Source organism: Pseudopipra pipra, chromosome 8, assembly GCF_036250125.1.
Source record: "Pseudopipra pipra isolate bDixPip1 chromosome 8, bDixPip1.hap1, whole genome shotgun sequence".
NCBI classification, from domain to species: domain Eukaryota; kingdom Metazoa; phylum Chordata; class Aves; order Passeriformes; family Pipridae; genus Pseudopipra; species Pseudopipra pipra.
Genome location: NC_087556.1, coordinates 31,137,279 through 31,158,081, shown reverse-complemented (window position 1 = coordinate 31,158,081; position 20,803 = coordinate 31,137,279). Strand labels below are relative to the sequence as shown.

General features: G+C 48.0%; 1 protein-coding gene across 2 annotated transcripts in view; it reads right to left on the bottom strand.

Annotated features, from left to right (window-relative positions):
- Window positions 1-18,053, bottom strand: part of TCERG1L (transcription elongation regulator 1 like) — a 58,769-nt gene extending 40,716 nt beyond the window's left edge. For both annotated transcript variants that reach the window (XM_064663501.1, XM_064663502.1), the window contains exons 1-4: window positions 17,719-18,053; window positions 16,269-16,415; window positions 15,254-15,434; window positions 6,646-6,801 (exon numbers count right to left, since the gene is read on the bottom strand). In XM_064663501.1, coding sequence (XP_064519571.1) covers window positions 6,646-6,801; window positions 15,254-15,434; window positions 16,269-16,415; window positions 17,719-17,982 — 748 coding nt within the window. In that variant the 5' untranslated portion in view covers window positions 17,983-18,053. The remainder of the gene's footprint in view (window positions 1-6,645; window positions 6,802-15,253; window positions 15,435-16,268; window positions 16,416-17,718) is intronic.
- Between the last annotated feature and the right edge of the window lie 2,750 nt (window positions 18,054-20,803).

Sequence of the window (20,803 nt, the reverse complement as noted above, 5' to 3'; positions counted from 1 at the left end):
CAGAAGAGATGGGTTTGATCATGGCACTGGGAATTACTTGGTATCACACAACATTCCATCCTGGCTGCTTTGAGCCTTGGCCACACACACAAAGTTCCTGATGGTTTAATTGTGTAAATAAATTTAAGGAAACAACAGCAGGAGCCTCCAAAACAAGGTGTTCCCTCAGCTCTGATTTAAAACTTATGATCACACACAGTAATTCTCATCCATTTCCCTTCTCCTGGAAAGGGACAAGCCAAAGAATCTTCTTGGAACTGATCCATTATCCTTGCAAGACTTATTTCTTCATTTCAGTTCATTTGGTTTTTCCTTCTCAGACTGCTGCTCCATTTACAGGAAATATATCATGTTTAGAGAAAACTGTTTTAAGCTATACAAATCTCAACTAAATCTGAGTCTGCAACAGAAAAACAGGAGGCAGGGGAATCCTTTATGAAAAGTCTTCCAAGGGGTAAATGGTGTCTCCTGTAGCTCCTGAGGAGGAGCTGAACTGATTTGAGTGAGATGTTTGAGCAGGGGTGGGAAACACTCACACTGACACAGCCCAGCTAGGGATGGTGCTTCAGGAGCACTGGTGGGCAGGTTGGAAATTCAGAAGTCATATGGAAAATGAGACCTTTCCCCTATGGATTCCCAGTGGTCCCATCTGCCACAGGCGGGAGGAATTCAGCCCTTAAAGTAGAGCAGGACCTGCCAAGATCCCACCAGTCCTGACCCATTACAGCCCTTTGTCTCAAGTGTCAGATCAAGAGAGTTTGTGCATCCATGTCACAAAACACAGAATCATTCAGCTGGGAAAAGCCCTCTAAGATCACTGAGCCCAACCATTCCCAGCACTGCCAAGGCCACCACTAACCCATGTCCCCAAGTGCCACATCCACTTGGCTTTTAAATCCCTTCAGGGATGGGGACTCCACCACTGCCCTGGGCAGCTGTGCCAGGGCTGGACAGCCCTTTTAGGGAAGGAATTCTCCCTAATTTTCAATCTAAATCTCCCCTGGCACAACTTGAGGCCATTTCCCTTTGTCCTGTCCCTTGTTCCCTGGGAGCAGAGCCCAACCCCCACCTGGCTCCCCCTCCTGTCAGGGAGTTGCAGAGAGTGAGAAGGTCCCTCCTGAGCCTCCTTTTCTCCAGGCTGAGCCCCCCCAGCTCCCTCAGCTGCTCCTGGTGCTCCAGACCCTTCCCCAGCTCCGTTCCCTTCCCTGGACACACTCCAGCCCCTCAATGTCTTTTTCAACTCAGACCAAAACATGTCAAGGCTGCCCAAGTAACCACAAAGCATAAAATAAGAAGACAAGTGATCTCTAGTGCTTTTAGGTGCCTCTCCATGTGCATAGCAGGGGAGTGGCAGCACCTTGGCCCCCCCAGCCCAGAGGCCCATCCTGGGGGGGTGAAAAGCAAACTGTGACCAATTCAGATAAAATTCCTCCAAGGGACACAGCAAAAATTACCAATTGCTGTATCAGTACTAATCTTCCAAGTACCAGCAGAGACAATCCTCATCCTGCACACCTTGCTCGGCTCTTGGTTGGGGAAACCCCTCCCCAGCAGGTGTTTTAACTGTGTAATTGCTATTACTGACAGTAAACCTGATTTAAACACTCTAAAAGTGCACTGGCATTTTTCAAAGAAAAAAAAACCCTAGTACTTGTTTTACCGAGCAGTTAAAGTCAATTACATCTGACTTCGATGACATTTACCAAGCAAAGAGCTGAGCATGAATGAAAGGATTTGGTTGTTTGTCTTTTGTAACTACAGGAAATATTTATATTTTCTCTTTTGTCAATATCTTGTTACTACATGGGAGACACTGAATGAGGCCCCTCTGGTTCACACCTGAGGAAACAACTGTTTGTTAGGCCATGAACATGATGAGTCCCAGAATCCCTGGGGCTGGAAAAGACCTCTGAGATCAAGTCCAACCTGTGACTGACCCTCACCTTGTCGCCCAGCCCAGAGCACTGAGTGCCAAGTCCTGTCCTTAAGCACCACAGCAGCACATTCCCTCCACAAGGGTATTTTTATTCCATCAGGAGATCTTTCCTTCTGCTTCTGGTTCATCATACCAATGATATTCCAGGAAAAGGAGGATTTGAGAAGCGTTTTTTCTATACGTACATGAGATCATGGAATATCCTGATAATTCCAACTCCAGCCCTGCCCAGAACACCCCAACAATTCCACCCTGTCCCTGAGAGCGTTGTCCAAACGCTCCTTGGGCTCTGGCAGCCTTGGGGCCGTGACCACTGTCCTGGGGAGCCTGTTCAGTGCCCAACCACCCTCTGGGGGAAGAACCTTTTCCTGAGATCCAACCTAACCCTGCCCTGACACAGCCCCAGCTGTTCCCTGGGTCCTGTCACTGGTCCCCAGGCATTCTCTGAATGCCTTGGGAATCCCAGTCTGTTTGGACAGACCAAGTGCATCATGATCCATAAATCCAGTTGGGTCCAGCCACATATTTTCACCAATAAATGCTCCATGATTGACTTCATTTTTTCAGTTTTTTCAAATATGCAATATTAAAACATTCTGCCTGCCATCACTCTGCCTGTCCTTTTCATGAAGTTTGCTTTAGTAACTCAAAAAACAGCAGAATTTTCACACAATTAGAACCATCACCCCACTTCTTAGAGAGTCTTAACTGGGCAGCAGAGCGCTTCCAGTTTCCAACAGAGATTTTGTGTCCAACAGGAGAAGAGAATTGGTGCTCATTTCAATGTGATTCTGGGCATTAATTTATCCCACTGTACAATCATGACTTCCCTTGCATGTGCCAACACAGATAGGAACAGAAAAGTAATTTTATGCTGAATATTAGCTCCAGTAGGAAGTTATCACTTTAATAACTATAAACATTCATTATCTTGCTTCGTTACACAGCATTAAAGCTGGGCAGATCATTTACAACAAGCTTGTTAGAACTACTCAGCATTCCAAGTCAAGCCTATTTTACTGCCAGGCGTGTGGGACACCCAGGAAAGAGAAGGAAAAGCTTCCTGAGGAGAACATCACATTTCTGATTAGAATATTTGTGATTTTTCCAAAATTGTTATTTTTTGCTCACCTAATACCTAGGAATTCTGGTATGCAGGATGGCCAGACTAATCTTAAATTACCACTGAATGAATCATCTTCCTGATGGGAATGAGCCCAGCAGAGAGGGGTCTGTTCCTGGCAGAACAGGCAGGAACAATCCCAGTGCCAGAACTGCGTTAGCTCTCCAAGTATTTACTCACTGGATCACAGTTTTTAATTAATCTTGTAAAGACAAGAAAGAAAAGGGTTTGTAGCTTCCACGGAGGTTGGACAAATGTCCTCAGCCCAGCTTTCCCCAGCCCTGCAGTCTGCTGGAACACCCAACCCCACCAGCTAGGCACTGGGAGGAGATGAGCAGAGCAACTTCCAGGTAACTGGGAGGTACTGGAGATGTCAGGCCTTGCTCCTTAATTTCTTCAATTCCATTCCCCAGAAAACAAATATTTTTTACAGACAAATTTTATCTCATAGAATCACCGAATTGTTAAGGTTGGGAAAGCCCTCGAAGATCATCAAGTCCAAATGTCAATCCAGCACCATGGTCACAACTAAAACATGTTCTCAAGTGCCACATTTACATGGTTTTTGAACACTCCCAAGGATGGGGGCTCCACCACTGCCCTGGGCAGCTGTGCCAGGGCTGGACAGACCTATAAGGGAAGGAATTTTCCCTAATTGATAATCTAAATCTCTCCTGGCACAACTTGAGGCTGTTTCCCCTTGTCCTGTCCCTTGTTCCCTGGGAGCAGAGCCCAACCCCCCCCCCAGATCTCCCCTCCTGTCAGGGAGTTGCAGAGAGTGAGAAGGTCCCCCCTGAGCCTCCTTTTCTCCAGGCTGACCCCACCCAGCTCCCTCAGCTGCTCCTCAACAGACTTGTGCTCCAAATATTTTGCAGGAAATTCCCAGCCCACTCATTCACAATCACAGAATCATGGGACTGTATAGGTTGGAAAAGATCTCAGAGATCATCAAGTCCCACTGTTAATCAGCCTCACCTTTGACAGCAGTAAGAAACTGGGGAGGGAAGGGGTTGGCCAGGAAACATCTGGCAACATCCAGGCCAGGCTGGACAGGGCTTGGAGCAACCTGGGAGAGTGGAAGGTGTCCCTGCCCATGGCAGGGGGTGGGACTGGGTGGGCTTTAAGGTCCCTTCCAACCCAGAAGGGATTGGATTCTATGTGATTCTATGATTCCATGAAGATATTAGGCTGAGCTTAAGGGTGTAATGGGAGTAACTCCACTGTCACGTTACCTTTCCCCAGCACTGACCCCTCGCTAAGTGCTGTGACCACTCAAACAGCCATTACCTCTGTTTGCTGTGGGAGAGGAGCTGCTTCCTCCCAAAAACACCGTTAAAAATCACTGAATAACTTATGAAAACGTGGTTTAAACCAGCTAATGAAGGAGTGACAGACACATGAAAGGCCCCAGACAAGCGCTGGCATTAAGAGCTGGTTTAACACACGACGTTGTTTGGCCGTTTAGGTGCCGAGAGGAAAAATACTGAGTCACTTCCCAGCTGTTCCATGGCAGGGTAAAACAGTGCATTGAAACCTTAAATAATTCGGGAAGCCAGGAACAGGTGGCAAATGGTTTAGGTGGCAGATGGTGCCTTTTTTAATATTTGTACTCACTGCTAATTTAGGGAGTCCATAACCACAGACTCAGCTCTTACCTTCTTCACTCCAATAATTAAAAAACTGCACATAAAGAAAATAAATACCCAGTTCTTTATAGAGTAGCTGTAAAAGTGGTATTGCAGGTCACTAGACATCCTATACCTGAATACTCCATGTAACTGCTTGTGTTCCCAAAGTTTATTGCATTTAGGTTTCTTTAAGATCATCTTCAAAGCCTTGGCTTGACAGTGCTGGGAAATTCAGTTTTCTCTCCATCAGCAGAGCTCACAAGCACGAAGGTGCAGCACAGTGAGGAGCTGCATCTCCACAAGCTCCTATTTAGTCTTTATATGAAACCTGGCACAAAAACTAAGCTAACAGCAAGGCTGGCATTAAATATTTAAGGGAACATTTTGCCTGGTAGATGCATGAGCAGAACCATGAGTAGATGCAAAAAGAAGAAAAAGGGGGGGAAAAAAGGAATAAAATCATGAAATGGAGTTGAAACAGCATTGCTGGAACCTTGTCCATGTAAGTCACTGATGTGACAGCAGAAGAATTGTGCCAAGCCCCTTCTCCCTCTCAGTGCTGCTGGACTGCTCCAGCCCCAGTACCTGAGTTTTAGTCCAGTGAAAGTCCAGTCACAGATCACTCATGTAGAAATAGGTTCCTCAAATTTAAATATTTTAAATAAAATTTTATGTTGCTACCAAACCCAGTATTTCATGATGCTTTTCCCCCCGTATATTTATTTCATTATTACAGTTTTCCAAGCTCAGGACAGTGGCAAACAAATACCCAACAATAAAAACGATCACAGGAGCTTCTCTCGTGGCAGAGCCACAGCACAGAAAACCTGCACCACCCAGCACATCCCACCCACGTCTGCTCAGCCCCATCCCCAGCTGGGATCCTTCACAGTAAAAGGCAACACATGGGTTTAAATTCCCTAAATATCCTGTGCTCTCTTATAGCTCTGATTTTCTTTTACAAAATGTAAAATAAATTACATTAAAATGAACTCCAACTCAAGGAAGAACACATTTAACAAGTAATTTCACTTTTTCTATAAAGAATGATTTTTTTTCTCCTTTGGTTTCTCCTCCAAGATACTCATAAACAGGCAAAGTGTTTTCTATGGGTCAAATACAATATTCCATGGGAAGCACCACCAACTCTCTGCCCTACAGTAGAATTAATTCAGGAACAATAATCACTGAGATACATTTCTCATGAAAAGATTTCATCTGAGCACCAAAGCCATGACCATACACCTTCTGTGAAATCCAATCTCACTATATGGAAAACACACCCTAATTTACATTTTTAACTTCATCAACACATAACATTTCTAAATATAGCCTTGAGCATTCAAAGTACAGTCTCAAAAATTACCCTTAAGACTTTAAACCAGCCCCGGTGAGGCAAAGATGCCCCAGTACCTCCCCAGCTGCCACATACAGAAAGTTTTTACTCAACACCACACCAAGAAAACAGTGGTTTTTTCCAGTCAGAAACCACGTTGCAACCTATAGGAAAAAACCCACAGACTCAGGTTGGGTCTCCCAGTGTGCTTTAAAATGATAAACAGCCAAGGAATCTACTTAAGTCTTAATCAAATATTATTGTACATTGAGCAGATACCTTTCAAACACCAACACTTAAGCTGAGGATCAGCTCCAACGGCTTGGTGTAGCTCAGACCACATTTCCTTACAGAACTCACTGAGATGGAGGAACCCGTTCAGTTCATCAACTGCCCATAAATGCCACAGCAAGAGGGCCACTGCAAATGTCCACAGAGTTCTGAACTCACCTCTGACACCATTTCAGAGGACACCTCCAAACTGCCCCAGAAAACCCACCTCCAACCCCTGACTGCAGCGACACCCCCTGCACCCCTCAGGATGTACCCAACACACACAGAAGCCTCTCTGCTGCATGAAAACATGAAAAGCTGCTCATCAGTGTCCCAGGAGGGACCTTACCTGGGAAGGGCGAAGCCACCAGCGGGATTTTGAGCGGGGAGAAGGTGAGGAGGTGGCAGGGCTGGGGGGCCTCGGGCTCCACCGACACCACGGCTGCCGTGGCCAGAGCCAGGGTCTGGTTGGTACCCATGGCCTTCAGGCTGTTCTGGCAACCACCTGTGGGACAGGGAGGCACAGCAGGGTTATCTGGATGGGAAACAGTGGGTTTAAGGAAAAGGACGTTTCCAGCACTCAGTTTCAACACAAGATGGAACAGAAGTCTGCAACACTTCCCACCTGGCCCCTGCTGCATGTCAGAGACATTGGAGCTTGAATATATACTATATATAATATATGTATATATTATATAGTGAGAGCATATCTGCAGTATTGGGTTCTGGTCTCCAGGCTCAAAAATCCCAGAATCACTGAGGATGGAAAAGCCCTCCCAGATCATCGAGTCCACCCTGTGCCCAATCCCCACTTTGTCACCCAGCCCAGAGCACTGAGTGCCATATCCAGTCCTTCCTTGGACACCCCCAGGGATGGGGACTCCACCACCTCCCTGGGCAGCCCCTTCCAATGCCTGAACACCCTTTCTGTGAAGAGATTTTCCCTGATATCCAACCTGAACCTCCTCTGGCAAAGCTTGAGGCCATTGCCTCTTGTCCTGTTACTGGTTGCCTGAGAGATGAAGCAGGAAAGACAAGGAGCTACTGGAGAGGGTCCAGCAGAGGCCACAGAGATGATCTGGGGTTTGGAGCATCTCTCTGATGAGCAGAGATTGCAGGAACTGGGCCTGGTTAGCCCAGAGAAGAGAATGCTGAGGGGATCTCATCAATCCACACAAATATCTCCAAGGGGTGTCAGGATGGTCCCACACTCTGTTCAGTGCTGCCCAGGGACAGGACAAGGAGCAATGGCCATAAACTAAAACACAACAAGTTCCACCTCAACATGAGGAAGAACTTCTTTCCATGGAGGTGGCAGAGCCTGAAACAACTGCCCAGGGAGGGTGTGGAGTCTCCCCCTCTGGAGACATTCCAACCCCACCTGGACTCGTTCCTGTTTCACCTGTTCCAGGTGACCCTGCCTGGGCAGGGGGATGGACTGGGTGATCCCCAGAGGTCCCTTCCAACCCCAACTGTTCTGTGGCTGTGTGATATATTTCCTAAGGACTCCCAAAGCCCCTTTCCTAATCCTTATTCTGAAGTCCCAGCTCATGGCTGGAGCATTTTTAGATATTAAAACCCCATAGATGTGAAAACATCATTATAACCCAGAGGGACAAGGCAGCAGTGACTCATATCCAAACTGTGCAGAGTTATTAAATATAAATCAAAAAACCTCAATAAAAAAGCCAAATATTTGAGCACATTGAACACAATTATTCTCAACTTTCCTAAATATAAGCTGTCTGATTTCAAACCTGATTTTTTTTATTACTTGCTATATTAACAACCCAATGTTCCTCTTGCCTTCCTGGCTGCTCTGCTTTGTTCTGCACACAAATACCTGGGTTTTACAAGTAGTACATGCATATCCTTCATCTCAGAAACATCACATGCAGGAAACTTCCAATGGTCTAATGTGAGAACTAAGGAGTCTTCCAAATTAAAGCTCAAGCAGCATTTAGACTCTGTCCTATTCACCTTGTCTGACAAACTTGCAGGAAAGACCTTCAGAGCTCAATCTTGGCTAAATATGTTAAATAAATGAGAATATGAGGAGTAAAAATCTTAAGGAGAAAACCTAATTTGACACACAGCAGCTGTTCCTCCCTCCACACCGAGCTAAGGATTCCAGAATTAAGCAATCATTAGCTTATTATGTCATTCAGCAAACACTCCCAGCTCCTGTGGAAATCCTCCAGGCAACAGGAGGCAACTGTGGTGATCCAAAAAAATCACTATTTGATCAGACTCCTCACCCCAGGCACAATGTCAGTCTGGGGGGTTCCTTTATCCCTGCGTATCACTGAGAGGAAAACATGGAATCGGTGTTTGGGAAGGGGGACTGTCAGGGGGGTGATGCAGCACCTACAACATCACTGCTGCAGGGTGGAATCACAGACTAGTTTGAGTTGGAAGAGACCTTAAAGCTCATCCAGTCCCCCCCACCCCATTCCACTATCCCACACCTTCCACTATCCCAGGTTGCTCCAAGCCCTGTCCAAACTGGCCTTAGACACTTCCAGGGATGGGAATTTCTCTGGGAAATCCATTCCAGCCCCTCACCACCCTCACAGCCAAAAAATCCTTCCCAATATCCCATCTAACCCTGCCCTCTGGCAGTGGGAAGCCATTCCCCCTTGTCCTGTACCTCCAGGCCCTTGTCCAAACTCCCTCTCCAGCTTTCTTGGAGCCCCTTTAGACACTGGAAGGGATGCTAAGCTCTCTCTAGAGCCTCCTCTTCTCCAGGTGAACACCCCTACCTCTCTTAGCTTTGTTCTAACCCTTTATAGACAATTATTTTTCAACAACTAAGCCATGCATTAGTAAAACATACGCTTAAATATTTTCAGTAATCATCACCAAAAAAAAAGTTTTTTATTTCTACAGTTTCCCTCAATGCCAAGAAACACCTGCAGATGCACTAATTAACAGGCACGCAGGCCAAAAAAGCTCACAAATATTTCAGTTTTGATCACTCAGTGATGAATAAACAAAAACAAATTTTTCTGCCAGAGTCATTTAAATAAAAATAAATAAAAATCAGTGTCCAACTAATCCAAGTGGTAAATCCAACCTCATTTTGTATTCACCTGGGGACTAGAACAGCCATTTAGTGAGGTCAAACACCTGGCCTCCCAGAGTCAAGGCTCATTCCTAATTCCAGCTGTCTGCAACTGGGAAAAACTCACAAAACATCTTCTGTAGCTCTTATGAAAACTAATGTTGTTTGGAAAAATGGCTTTTCTACTGGCTTCCTACAGGGTACCTGAGCAGAAAGGTTCTTTACTTCTCATTTGATTATTTTATTTTGGAGAAGAGGATGCAATTTCCCCAAAGAGTCCAGGAAAACAGGAAAATAATGTGAGCCTTGGTTGCTTGGCCAGCCAGAGCTTCTGCCAGCACCAATGAGTAACAGTCCTGGAGCAGGGCTTCCTTATTAAACTTTCATCAATCCCCTTATTAAAGTTTCATCAGTCAGTTGAAAGAGAAGTTTGGGTGATTTCCCCTCCTTTGATGAAGTTCTCTCTCCTTCTCTCCTGCTAAATAACTCCATGAAGAAAGGACTATCCCTGCGATTGTTAATCCGGGAGAGGAGGAACGAGTGGGGTGTGTGGGGTCAGCAAAGCCCCTCTCCTATTTGCAGGCAGCTCAACAATCACTCAGCAATTTATCAGCTCTAACACAACAGTGGACTTGCCAAAGCTGGCCCAGGACGTGACTCCTTGAGGGCTGAGTACCTTCATCTGAGAAGTTCTTCTCAGAAACCAACCAGATTCTGCCATAAGATTTTTGAAAAAGTTCTTGAAAGAGTTTTTTAGAATCATCATTAACCATTCCACATTTATAGGTGGAATTTCAAGAGTCAAATGCCTTGAAAATAGGAGTAAAATGCAGCTGTCAACATATCCTTGAGGGGGGGAAATATGCAATATTTTTCCTAGCAATGGTGTTTTCCCGAATCTGTTTTTGGCAGGTCAGGGTACACCCTGGGCAGGGAGGTGAGACTTGTCTGCTGAATCCCAGAATCACTGAGGTTTGGAAGAGCCCTCCCAGCACATTCAGTCCAATCTGTGCTCGATGCCCACCTTGTCACCTAGCCCAGAGCACTGAGTGCCATGTTCAGTCCTTCCTTGGACACCTCCAGGGATGGGGATTCCACCACCTCCCTGGGCAGCCCCTTCCAATGTCTGAACACCCTTTCCAGAAATAAATTTTTCCTGAGAATCAGGAAGAATCATCATCAAGGCCTGACAACAGTCATGCTTTAACAGGAGCTTCTGATGTCTCTTGGAAGGAACCTTGCCCTTCCAAACATCCAGCCCCACCCATCCCAGCCCCCACACCTACAGGGTGATGCTCCATGTCCATCTGGCCATTCCACCCCCATCCTACAGGCTCCAAACCATCACCTGCTGAGCTCCTGCAGCAACATCGATCCTTCAATAAGTGAAGCCATGGATTGACTTAAACAGCATATTTATCCCTCTGCAAAGGAAAACATATTGATATCCCCGTCTCCTGCAACCCAATGGGGGAAAACAGCTTGTGTCGCTTCCATTTGTAAACTCCAGGTATTGTATGAGGGTGCCAGGGGGAGCCTCACCGGCCCCTCACTTTTCTGCTCATTTGCAATAAACAAAAATCCCTGGCTCTTCACAAACAACACCCTGCAAAGCACTAGGAGAGCTGCATTTATTTACCAAAGGGTCTGTGGTCAGGCAGGACAATGGTATGAAAGGGTCAGAATTACCAGCCTTGCCCATAAATAACGCATTTTATGTTTTATTTATATAATGGAAGTGTTAAACCAACCCGAACTGGGCTAAATTTTCTCTTGATTTGGGTTGATAACAAGAAAAAGCACCAAAGAACCATAAACTTAATAAGCAAAACAAAAACTTTGTGAAGACTGTGATTAAAGTCAAGCATTCCCAGACCTAATAAAGCATTTGGCTCTGCAATGCTTGAACACTCCACAAATAAAGAGGGGTTTGATGGCTTTTCAGGGACATGAAGAGGGTCCTGCAGTGCTATTGTTGTTTCCCAAACAGGGAGCCCCAGCACACGCATGTTAAATACAAGATAATCCAATTTGAGAAGCCCAAACCTTATTATTTGTATATGCAAATGGGCTTCAAATCAAAGCTTGTGCTCAGGAAATACAGAAGGCTGGAGGTCCTGGGTCCTGTATTTCAGAACTGCTAAAAAACATAAGACAGTAGAACCCAAATTCAACACAAAGCAACCTCACTTAATTCAGAGATTTGTAATGTCTGAAATCTAAATTGAAATTACCCAGAAAACTTTGCCTGTATGTAGGTGTGTATTTGCATATAAATCCTAATGCTGATAATTGCTACAAGAGACACTGGCTCCTGGGGTTAAAAGAAAGAAAGGACACTGACAGGGAGGATCAAAGTTTTAATCTACTGAGGACATCCCACGTGACATCTTTGTCTCTAACCTGGACATGGATTTGAAAGATGGACCACTCAGCGGGTAGGGAATTGTCTGGAAGGTCACATGCAGAGTTGTGGTCAATGGCTCAATGTCCAAGTGGAGCCCAGTGAGGAGTGGTGTCCTCAGGGGTTGGGATTGGGACTGGAGCTGTTTGACATCTGTGTCTGTGACAGGGACAGTGGGATTGATGGACCTTTGGTCAGTTTGCCAATGACACCAAGCTGGGTGGTGCAGTCACATGCTTGAGGGAAGGGATGGGGCATCCAAAGGGATGTGGAGAGGCTGGAGAGGTGGGGCTGTGCCAAATTCATGAAGGTCTTACAGCTGGGTCAGAGCAATCCCATCACAGGCTGGAAGGAGAACGGCTGGAGAACAGCCCTGGGGAGAAGGACTTGGGGGTGTTGGTGTATGCCCCATCCCTGGAAGTGTTCAAGGCCAGGTTGGAGCAACCTGGTCTAGTGGAAGGCGTCCCTGCCCATGGCAGGGGTTGAACAAGATGAACTTTAGTGTTCCTTCCAAGCCAAACCATTCCATGATTTTGTGAAAACCTTCCCAAACACACCAACAGGAACACACCCTTTGCAAGTAATCACTGCTGGTGAAGCTCTTGAGAGCCAGGAATGTCAAACTACAAGAACACCCCTTCAAGCACTTAAACCAATATTAACAACAGTAAAAGCACAGAATATCATGTACCAGAAGGTGACAGCTTTTATCTAACAGGTGCCACCAAGGGGTCCTGCCAATGCTTCCTCACCCTAATTCAGCAGTCACCGACCTTACAGGGATGTGCAGGTGCCACAGGGGCATATCTGACTGAGGACCAAACCAGCCCTGACCTCACCCACATGGCTGAGAGCACAATGCAGGAGATAAAAACATTAATCCTTTCTTTGCAAAATATCAATCCTTTCTTTGAAAAGTATCAATCCTTTCTTTGAAAAAACATCAATCCTTTCTCTGAAAAACATCCAGCCACTGCCTTCCACCCAAACCTGCCAAATCCAGCAGACACAAAATGAGCCATCGTTCCGAGGTGGGCAAAGTCCACAGTTCTCCTCAGATACACAAACCACTAAGTACATAAATTCATGGTTTGCAGTTTGTGAGATAATAATAGAGCTTCCTTTCCTTACAGAAAATAACACCTTATAGTAGCTGGAGCTGCAGCTGGTAAATTATGCATATTACCCTCCACAGACTCAGTGCTCATTCCTTTATCTCTGGAACTACAGATCCATTGAGGAAACAATTATATCATTACTGATAACTATGCAAGGCAGACCCGTCGTACGAGCGGCTCCCGAAATGAATCCAACACAGAGCCGGCAGAACCCTTATTAACTGCTCCGTTTGTACCACTTAACAAAGCCATTTGCTTACAGGATTTTTATTAATCTCCACCTTAAGTGTAAAGACTACACAGCAAATACTTCAAGTGCCACCATAACCCTTGGAGAGGCAGGTTCTGGTTGTGGCTGGAGGGCTCCGACGGTGCCGTCCTGCAGGGATGGCCCCACCACACACGTGTCCTGCACGAGCTCTGAGGCCACACGGCCTGGGATGTTACTGGATTGGCACAACCACAGCAACCAGAAATGAGATTTTGAGAAAGATGGGAAGGAATTCTTGACTCAGAGGGGGGTGAGGCCCTGGCACAGGTTGCCCAGAGAAGCTGTGGCTGCCCCATCCCTGGAAGTGTCCAAGGCCAGGTTGGACGGGGCTTGGAGCAACCTGGGATAGTGAGAGGTGCCCCTGCTCGTGGCAGGGGGTGGGACTGGGTGGGCTTTAAGGTCCCTTCAAACCCAAACCCTTCCAGGATTCTATGATTTAGAAAGGTGGTTGGGTGTCTTTGTGCTCCTCCCTGCATTTCTCCCTCCCAGTGGAGCTCAGGGAGTTCTGAAGAGGCAGACAGTGCTGCACACACTGCCGCAGGAAGAGCTGGATCCACCTGAGGATACCCTGTACAAACAGGCTGGTGTTTGCATATATTATCCAGGCAGAAGAAAACCTTCCCTTCTCCATGCTACTTCCAGACCTCAGACATGGCACCAGGCTGGGAATGTCCTGCTTCTGCCCAGTACATCCCCTGACCCACTGCCAGGTACAGTCTTGTGTTATGCATGTAATAAAATGTTTGTGCATGTTTAAATAACATTGTTGTGAAATATTTTAAAATATTGAAATCTTTTAAACATACATAAAAAAGGAGGGGCTGTTGCTCCCCTGCCCAGAACATCTCCCTCACCATCCTACTTCTCCTTAAACCCCACTTTCTCCTGCCTGGGAACACAGCTTGACGCTTCCCCATGTCATGCTGGGGGGATGCAGCGGGTTTTATGGATAATTAATACAAATAAATAACATAATTAATATAAATAAATAAAAAACAGAGTTTCCCCACAGCAGCTTCACTCCCCCAGCTGAGCACTGGAGATCCTGGCAGGAGGAGGCAGCTGATAGACATGGTTTTGCTAAAACACCAAAATATGGACCCATTCGAGTGGTTCAACATGTTTCAGTGCAGAACAATATTCACTGCTAATTAATCAGGTTGGCAAATGAGCCCAAACAGCAACAATCTCTTCCAGCACACTCTGAATCTCAACAGTGATGGCAAAACACAACATCCCATGTGCTGCTCAGCTGCAAAATAAAAAGGACTTTATGGGGCAGAGACCACGGAAAGAGGAGGAAGAAACAATTGACAGCGAGCCATTAATTCTAATTCTCAATTTAAGAATATATTTAGAGGTTGAAACATCAGTAGCATTTTACTTCTCAACCTCTTCTCTGAAACAACTGCTATGTTACTACTGCAGTGACAAAACAGAGATTCAGCTCTACAGAAATGCATGTCCTGCTCTTTTCCAAGTGTAACTGTTCTTTTCCAAGTATAAATCTTAGTAACTTACAGAACCCTGAATATTTATACAGAAAATATACATAATAGTATAAATATATTTATAAGTATATAACTCTTAGTCCTATTAATGATTTATGCAGATCAATGGAATTTATTTCACACTATCCCTGTGCATAACTGAGCCTTAATGAGCTGACTGATCAATTCCTCCCCTCTACTGCCAGCGGTCTACAGAGACCACACCGAACTCTTACAATGAGCAGCCAACAGAACTGTGCATGGGCTGTGCCAGAGAATCATGGAATCATTCAGGTTGTCAGCAATTTCTTGTTTGAAAAATAAACTGTGCAGTTGGGGAGTGGCTGGTCCCTTCATTCCAGAGGTCAACAACAGGCTATGGAACAACCTGTTACAATCTCCTATAATTACACATAGTCATTTCCTTCTTTCAGAGTAATTTTAGAGGATGAAATGCACTTTGCCATCAAGGTTCAGCTCAAACAGGAGATTTTTAGTTGAATGGAAGGAAACCTTTACTCTAGAGAATGGCTTGTGCTTCTCTGGGAGATGCATTAAGGGAAAAACACCAAGTAACAGGCAAGTGTTTAATTATTTACATGCTACTGACCTGGTACCAGCTGAGGTGCCAACACCAGCGTGGGCAGTGGCCTGGAGGCAGCAGCTGGCCTGGCTACAGCCAGAGCTACTTGGTTGGTCATCAGCAGAGGTTTCTCAGCTCCCTGGAACAGCCTGGACTCCTCAGGATGTATCCAGGCTGAATCCAGAGCAAATGCATTGTTCAAGTATATCTGTCCAACAGGGAGAAATGAAAAATGTTACCTCTTGAGATAAAAAATTCAGTAATAAAACTGAGACTAAAGTGTCTTTAACTCAGTATTATAACAGGTGGTGTCTCACCTGGGGACAAATCTGCCAAACTAGATGGATTTCTGGTCCCTCACCGTTGAGGCTGAGCTTAAGTGACTATTTAAAAATTAATTGGCTTTTAACATGAATCATCAGCTGATGCAGCATCACAAAGAGAAAAGAATCACTGAAGGAAACGGTGTCCCAGACACAGGCACAGCCACTCCAGAGAGACCCATCAGCACCTCAGGGAATGCAGCCACCTTCCAAACTGGGGACATGAGGTGAGGGAGGGGATGGGATGAAGGCACAGAGCTGCATTTTCAGCATTCAGATGGTAAATGGTCAGGTGAAGGTAACTGAGGGTGGGATGAGGACACAGGACCATGAGTGACCGGGCACTGGTCACTCATAACTGACATGGCTGCTGCCAGAGCTGGACCTCGGCATCGCTCTGGGGTAAATAGGGGAAAAAACAGGAAGAAAGGGAAAACTCCCACAATCACATCCCATTTTAAAAATAAGACACTCTCTTCAATAGAGTAAAGACTAATATTGGAGATATTCTAGTTTTTTTAAGGCTTCAGAAAAGCAAAGCTGCGTGAGCGTTGCTCCATCAACCCTCCCTCCCAACATTCCTCCTCCACAGGGTTTTCCTGACAAACCACTGACCTCTCACACTCTATCACAATCCACTAAACCCATAACATTCCTCAGCTTCCGTGCTTTATGTGCTTCAGCCTTAAAACCACTTCAACATCCAAGATCAGACTTACTTTGCAGTTGGGCAGCCTTTTATCGATCCAGCTTTTCCCAGTGTGAGGCGGAACTGAAGCCGTGAACACAGGGGGGAAAACAGGGACAAATTCCATGCTCGAAGAAGGTGAAAATCCTATGACTGGAGAATGAGCTCCAAATATCCACTTTGGAGGGGGAAAAAAAACAGGAGGAAGAGTTAACAAGAGGATTTTATCCCGAGTAAGCTGCTGCTTCTCATGACTTCCTAATTATGTTACAGAAGAGCACTGAGATTTTCAAGCACATTCCTCAAGTCCAACAAGAATCTGTGGTTCTTTGGGCATCCCACGGTGAGCAGCACATGGCACTGGCATCATAAACTGCTTCAGGAAGCCACAAACCAGTAGCCTGGAGCACAGCAGCACTGGTAATGGCTGCAGTGGGTTTGCTCTGATCAGACTGAACCTCATGCACAAAACCAAACATCGCTAGAAAGTGCTTTGAAAATGAGTCTGGAGAACCAAAGGAAATGGCAGAAACGTATTTTTTCTCAACTTAAATTCTCTTGGCAAGTGGGTTCCCACAGCAAAACCACCTCTGCGGATTAGTCAAGTGGTCTCACGCTGGGGAATAATTGATGTTCCCGTTTCATTAGACCCAGCACCGACTATTTTCTCCCGAACCACAAGAGACGCTCGAGCTCGAAACGGCTGGAAATCATCACACGAAATCGCGCGGACACCACAGCGCTCACATCCCGGGTTTATTTTTACCTCTGCGTGGTGAAAAACATAAAGACGATGCAAAACTACAGCACAGCTCCGGCACCTGCACTGTGACAGGGAGAGCACCCGGCCGAGAGGCTCCGCTATTGCTGCTGCTGCTCACGGCAGCAATTAATAATTCAAATATTCATCAGGGGAAGCACTGGCGCGACACACCGGTTCCAGTGACACAGCTCAAAACTTTCGTCTTTATAAATATTCAAAGAACGCAGAGCGGCGATGCTGCCCCGGCTGCCGGAGCATCCCTCGCGTTCCCGCCGGATCTGCGGGAAGCGCATCCCCAGCCGGCGGGGAGCGGAGGCGGAACCCAGCCTCGCCGAAGGGACCCCCAGCCCTGCCGAAGGGACCCCAGCCCCTCTCCCAGCCCTTCTCCTCCCGGGGAAAACCCTGCCGTAGGTTTCTAGAGCCGCTGGAAGCGTCGCGATCCCCCACACTTGGAGGCGCGACCGGAGACCGAGCCCGGGGGGTGCAGAGCCCGGGGAGGGGGATTGTAGAGCCCAGGGGGGGCACCGCCGGGGGAGAGAGGATGCCGAGCTCGGGGAAGGGCGATGCCGAGCCCGGGGTGTCCCCGCCGTCCCGCGGGGTCCGTCCCGCCGCGTCCCGTCGGCGGGGGGGGTCCCGGTGGGGAGGCTGGCGCCGGGCACGGACACGGCCCCGGGACAGCTGTGCCCCCCCGGGGGTCGCGGGGCCGCTCCGCCCTTACCTGCCCCTGGAGCAGCGGCTCGGTGGTCGCGGGCAGCAGCGGCAGCAGCGGCTCTGCGGGGCCGCGCCAGCCCCGCAGCACGGCGGGGGCGGGGGGCGGCAGCAGCAGCGGCGGGGGCGGGGGGGGACCCCCGGCGTTGGCAGCGCCCACCCGGAGCAGCCCCGCGGCCGCGGGCAGCACCCAGGCCCAGGGGGGCGCGGGGGGCTCCGCGGGCGGCGGCCACAGCAGAGGCGGCGGGCGGGGGGCGGCGGCGGCCGGGAGCATCCCGCATGGCACGGGGGGAGCGGGAGCGGCTCCGCTCGGCTCCGGCACCGGCTCCGCTCCGGCACCGCCGCCGAGTGAACTCCGAGCGGCGGGAGCCGCGGGCAGGCTCCGCCCGGCGCGGGGGGGGCGCGGAGCGGGGCGGGGGCGCCGGAGCCGCCCCGGGGAAGGGAGAGAGGGAGGGGGCGCCGGGACCGGCCCCCGGCACAGCCCCTGCCGGGAGCGCGGACGCTGCCGTGTGCCGTGGGGGAATAAAATGGGCTTTTCGGCCACTTCTCCAGCGCCCGGGGGGCAGCACCCGCGCGCGGGGAATAGGGAGGAGAGGCGGAGGGGGGATGCGTGGGGATGGGAGAGACAGCTGGGCTGGGCACGGCCCCTCCGACAGCACCCCCGACACCCCAACACTCCCAACCTCCCAGAGCCCCCCACCATGCCCAAAACCTTCTCAATTTCCCCAATCCCCCCGACCTCCCCAAAACCTCACCGAACCCCCAACCTTCCCCAATCCCCCAACACCCTCGACCCCCAAAACCTCTCCGGCCCCTCCCAAGCAGCCCCAAACCCCGACCTGCCCGACCCCCTCCAGTCTCTCTACCTTTCTCAGACCGTGAATGTGCCACGGCAGCAGCAGCAGCAGGAGGCTCAGATATCCCACAGCTGCCCCCTCGAACACGACCCTTCTGTCTGCAGTGGAAATAACCTGAATTTAAACTAAAAGAGGGGAGAACTGTCTTAGGTATTGGGAAGGAATTCTTCCCTGTGAGGGTGGGGAGGCCCTGGCACAGGTTGACCAGAGAAGCTGTGGCTGCCCCATCCCTGGAAGTGTCCAAGGCCAGGTTGGATGGGGCTTGGAGAACCTGGTCTAATGGAGGGCGTCCCTGCCTATGGCAGGGGGTGGAACTGGATGATCTTTAAGATCCCTTCTAACCAAACCAGCATAGAATTCTAAGGATTTTTCGACATACAGAAGCCTGGTACCACTGCTACCGCCAGAGAGCAGATCCCTTCTCCAACCCAGCTCAGGTGATCCTGGGCTAAGCCACCCCAGCAGGACAAGCAATGTGTTCTTCACAACCTGTGGGCTTGTTTCTCCTGCCTTCTCCTCCACGCTGGGAAATAAAGCAGCTGAACAAACCCCTGCGAGCTGTTGACAGCATCCCAGCTTCCAGGCGCTCCTGCAAAAATTAAAGGAATGAATACCAGTGAAATGAGCCTGAGATCACACCAAGTGTTTCAGCTTCACAGTTTAAAATCATTGCAGAGGAACTGGATCTCCTATGGCAGAGAACAACCTGAGTAAAGGTAATACTCAAAAAGGTTTGAAACCAAATTCGACGATCTGTGGCTGAACACTGAATCAGGGAAATACACTGCTCATAATTACCCTCAGAGAGACACTGAAATACTGCTCTGAGTAAGGTACAAAGTGACAGGAGTCAGATGGACAGAGGATCACTGCTGAATGTTTTAGTGTGTTTGTAAAACTCAACCACATTCTGGGAATAGTAACCGAGCAAGAGAAACAGAAATGCAATGACAATATCAACAACAAAAACCAAAAAACAAAAATGTTTGTTTCCTCTGAAATGCAGAGGTCCTCAAGTAGTTAGGTTTAAATGCAATAGGGGAAAAAGGCACCTGAGGCTGTTCAGTCTCACCCCTGGTGCACACCTTAGCCCTTGGATACTGCAAAGAGCACTTTAGAAAGACAAAAAGTCAATTTAGCCCTGAAATAAAAGGTTCAGACCCATCATCTTCATTTCTGAAAAATGCATCTAAGCACTCAAATAAGACATGCCTTTCATTTATATCTAAATTACAGATTTTTTTTTCCTGAGGACATTCTTAGCCACTGTTCTTCATGACAGGGTTATCTTTGTGACACAATATCAGGTAATGACCAAACTTTCTGTTGTTAATGCACTGACTATTTCAAAATACAGGTGCCATAAATCAGCAGCCATCCATAGGGATCCATTTGATTTGGTTGGTGAACACAAACAGAGCAGATCCCAGGCCACATTCCAAAGGCATTGTGTAGAACACCCTGCGTGCGAGTGTTTCTGGAGCCATGAACATCTGAACATCTGAAGCTGCCTGTAGGTGATAGCACTGACCAGAATCCTGGCACAGCTACACGCTTAGCAAATCCCTAATGAATAAATTCCTCCCTGTTTCCATGTGTGATCTGAGCTCAGAGTCCCAGGGAAGGAGCAAGGACAGGGAATCTCCTCCCCCATCACAGGGATCTAGTGCTGGGTGAGAAAGCAAACGTGAGCACAGAGAGCTCGTTCATTTGAGGCACCAATCCCCCCTTTTCCTCCCTCCCTCCCGGCAGGGCAGCAATCAGGACCCTGTCCCAGGAGCTCTCATTCCTCCTCCAGCAGAGCTGTCAAACCCCGGGCAAACAAACGAGCCTGCGAGGTGATTGTTCTATTTCCTCACACCAGCACAGACCAATAGTCTGTCCCTCGGGTTAATCCTTATCTGCTGCTTCACTCATTTGTTTCCAGCAGTGGTGAAGAGCAGCTACTTCAGAAATGCATCAAATAAACCCACTGTGCCCCTAAATGTGCAACACCACATGACAAAGGGAAACGAGCCTCCGAGTCTGCTCGCGATCGGCTCCTGGAGCAGGAGAATTGATTGTCCTGTGTCTTTAATTACAGACAGATGCTTTTTATTCTCCCACAAAGCTCACTGGAAGCTCTGACAAATTCCCCAGTTTTGGAAATTGTGGCTGGATAGAGGGATTAACCCCCGATGCCTAAACCAGCGTGGATCCCACGGGATTTCACAGCTGCTGGACGTGCGTGTGGTGGAT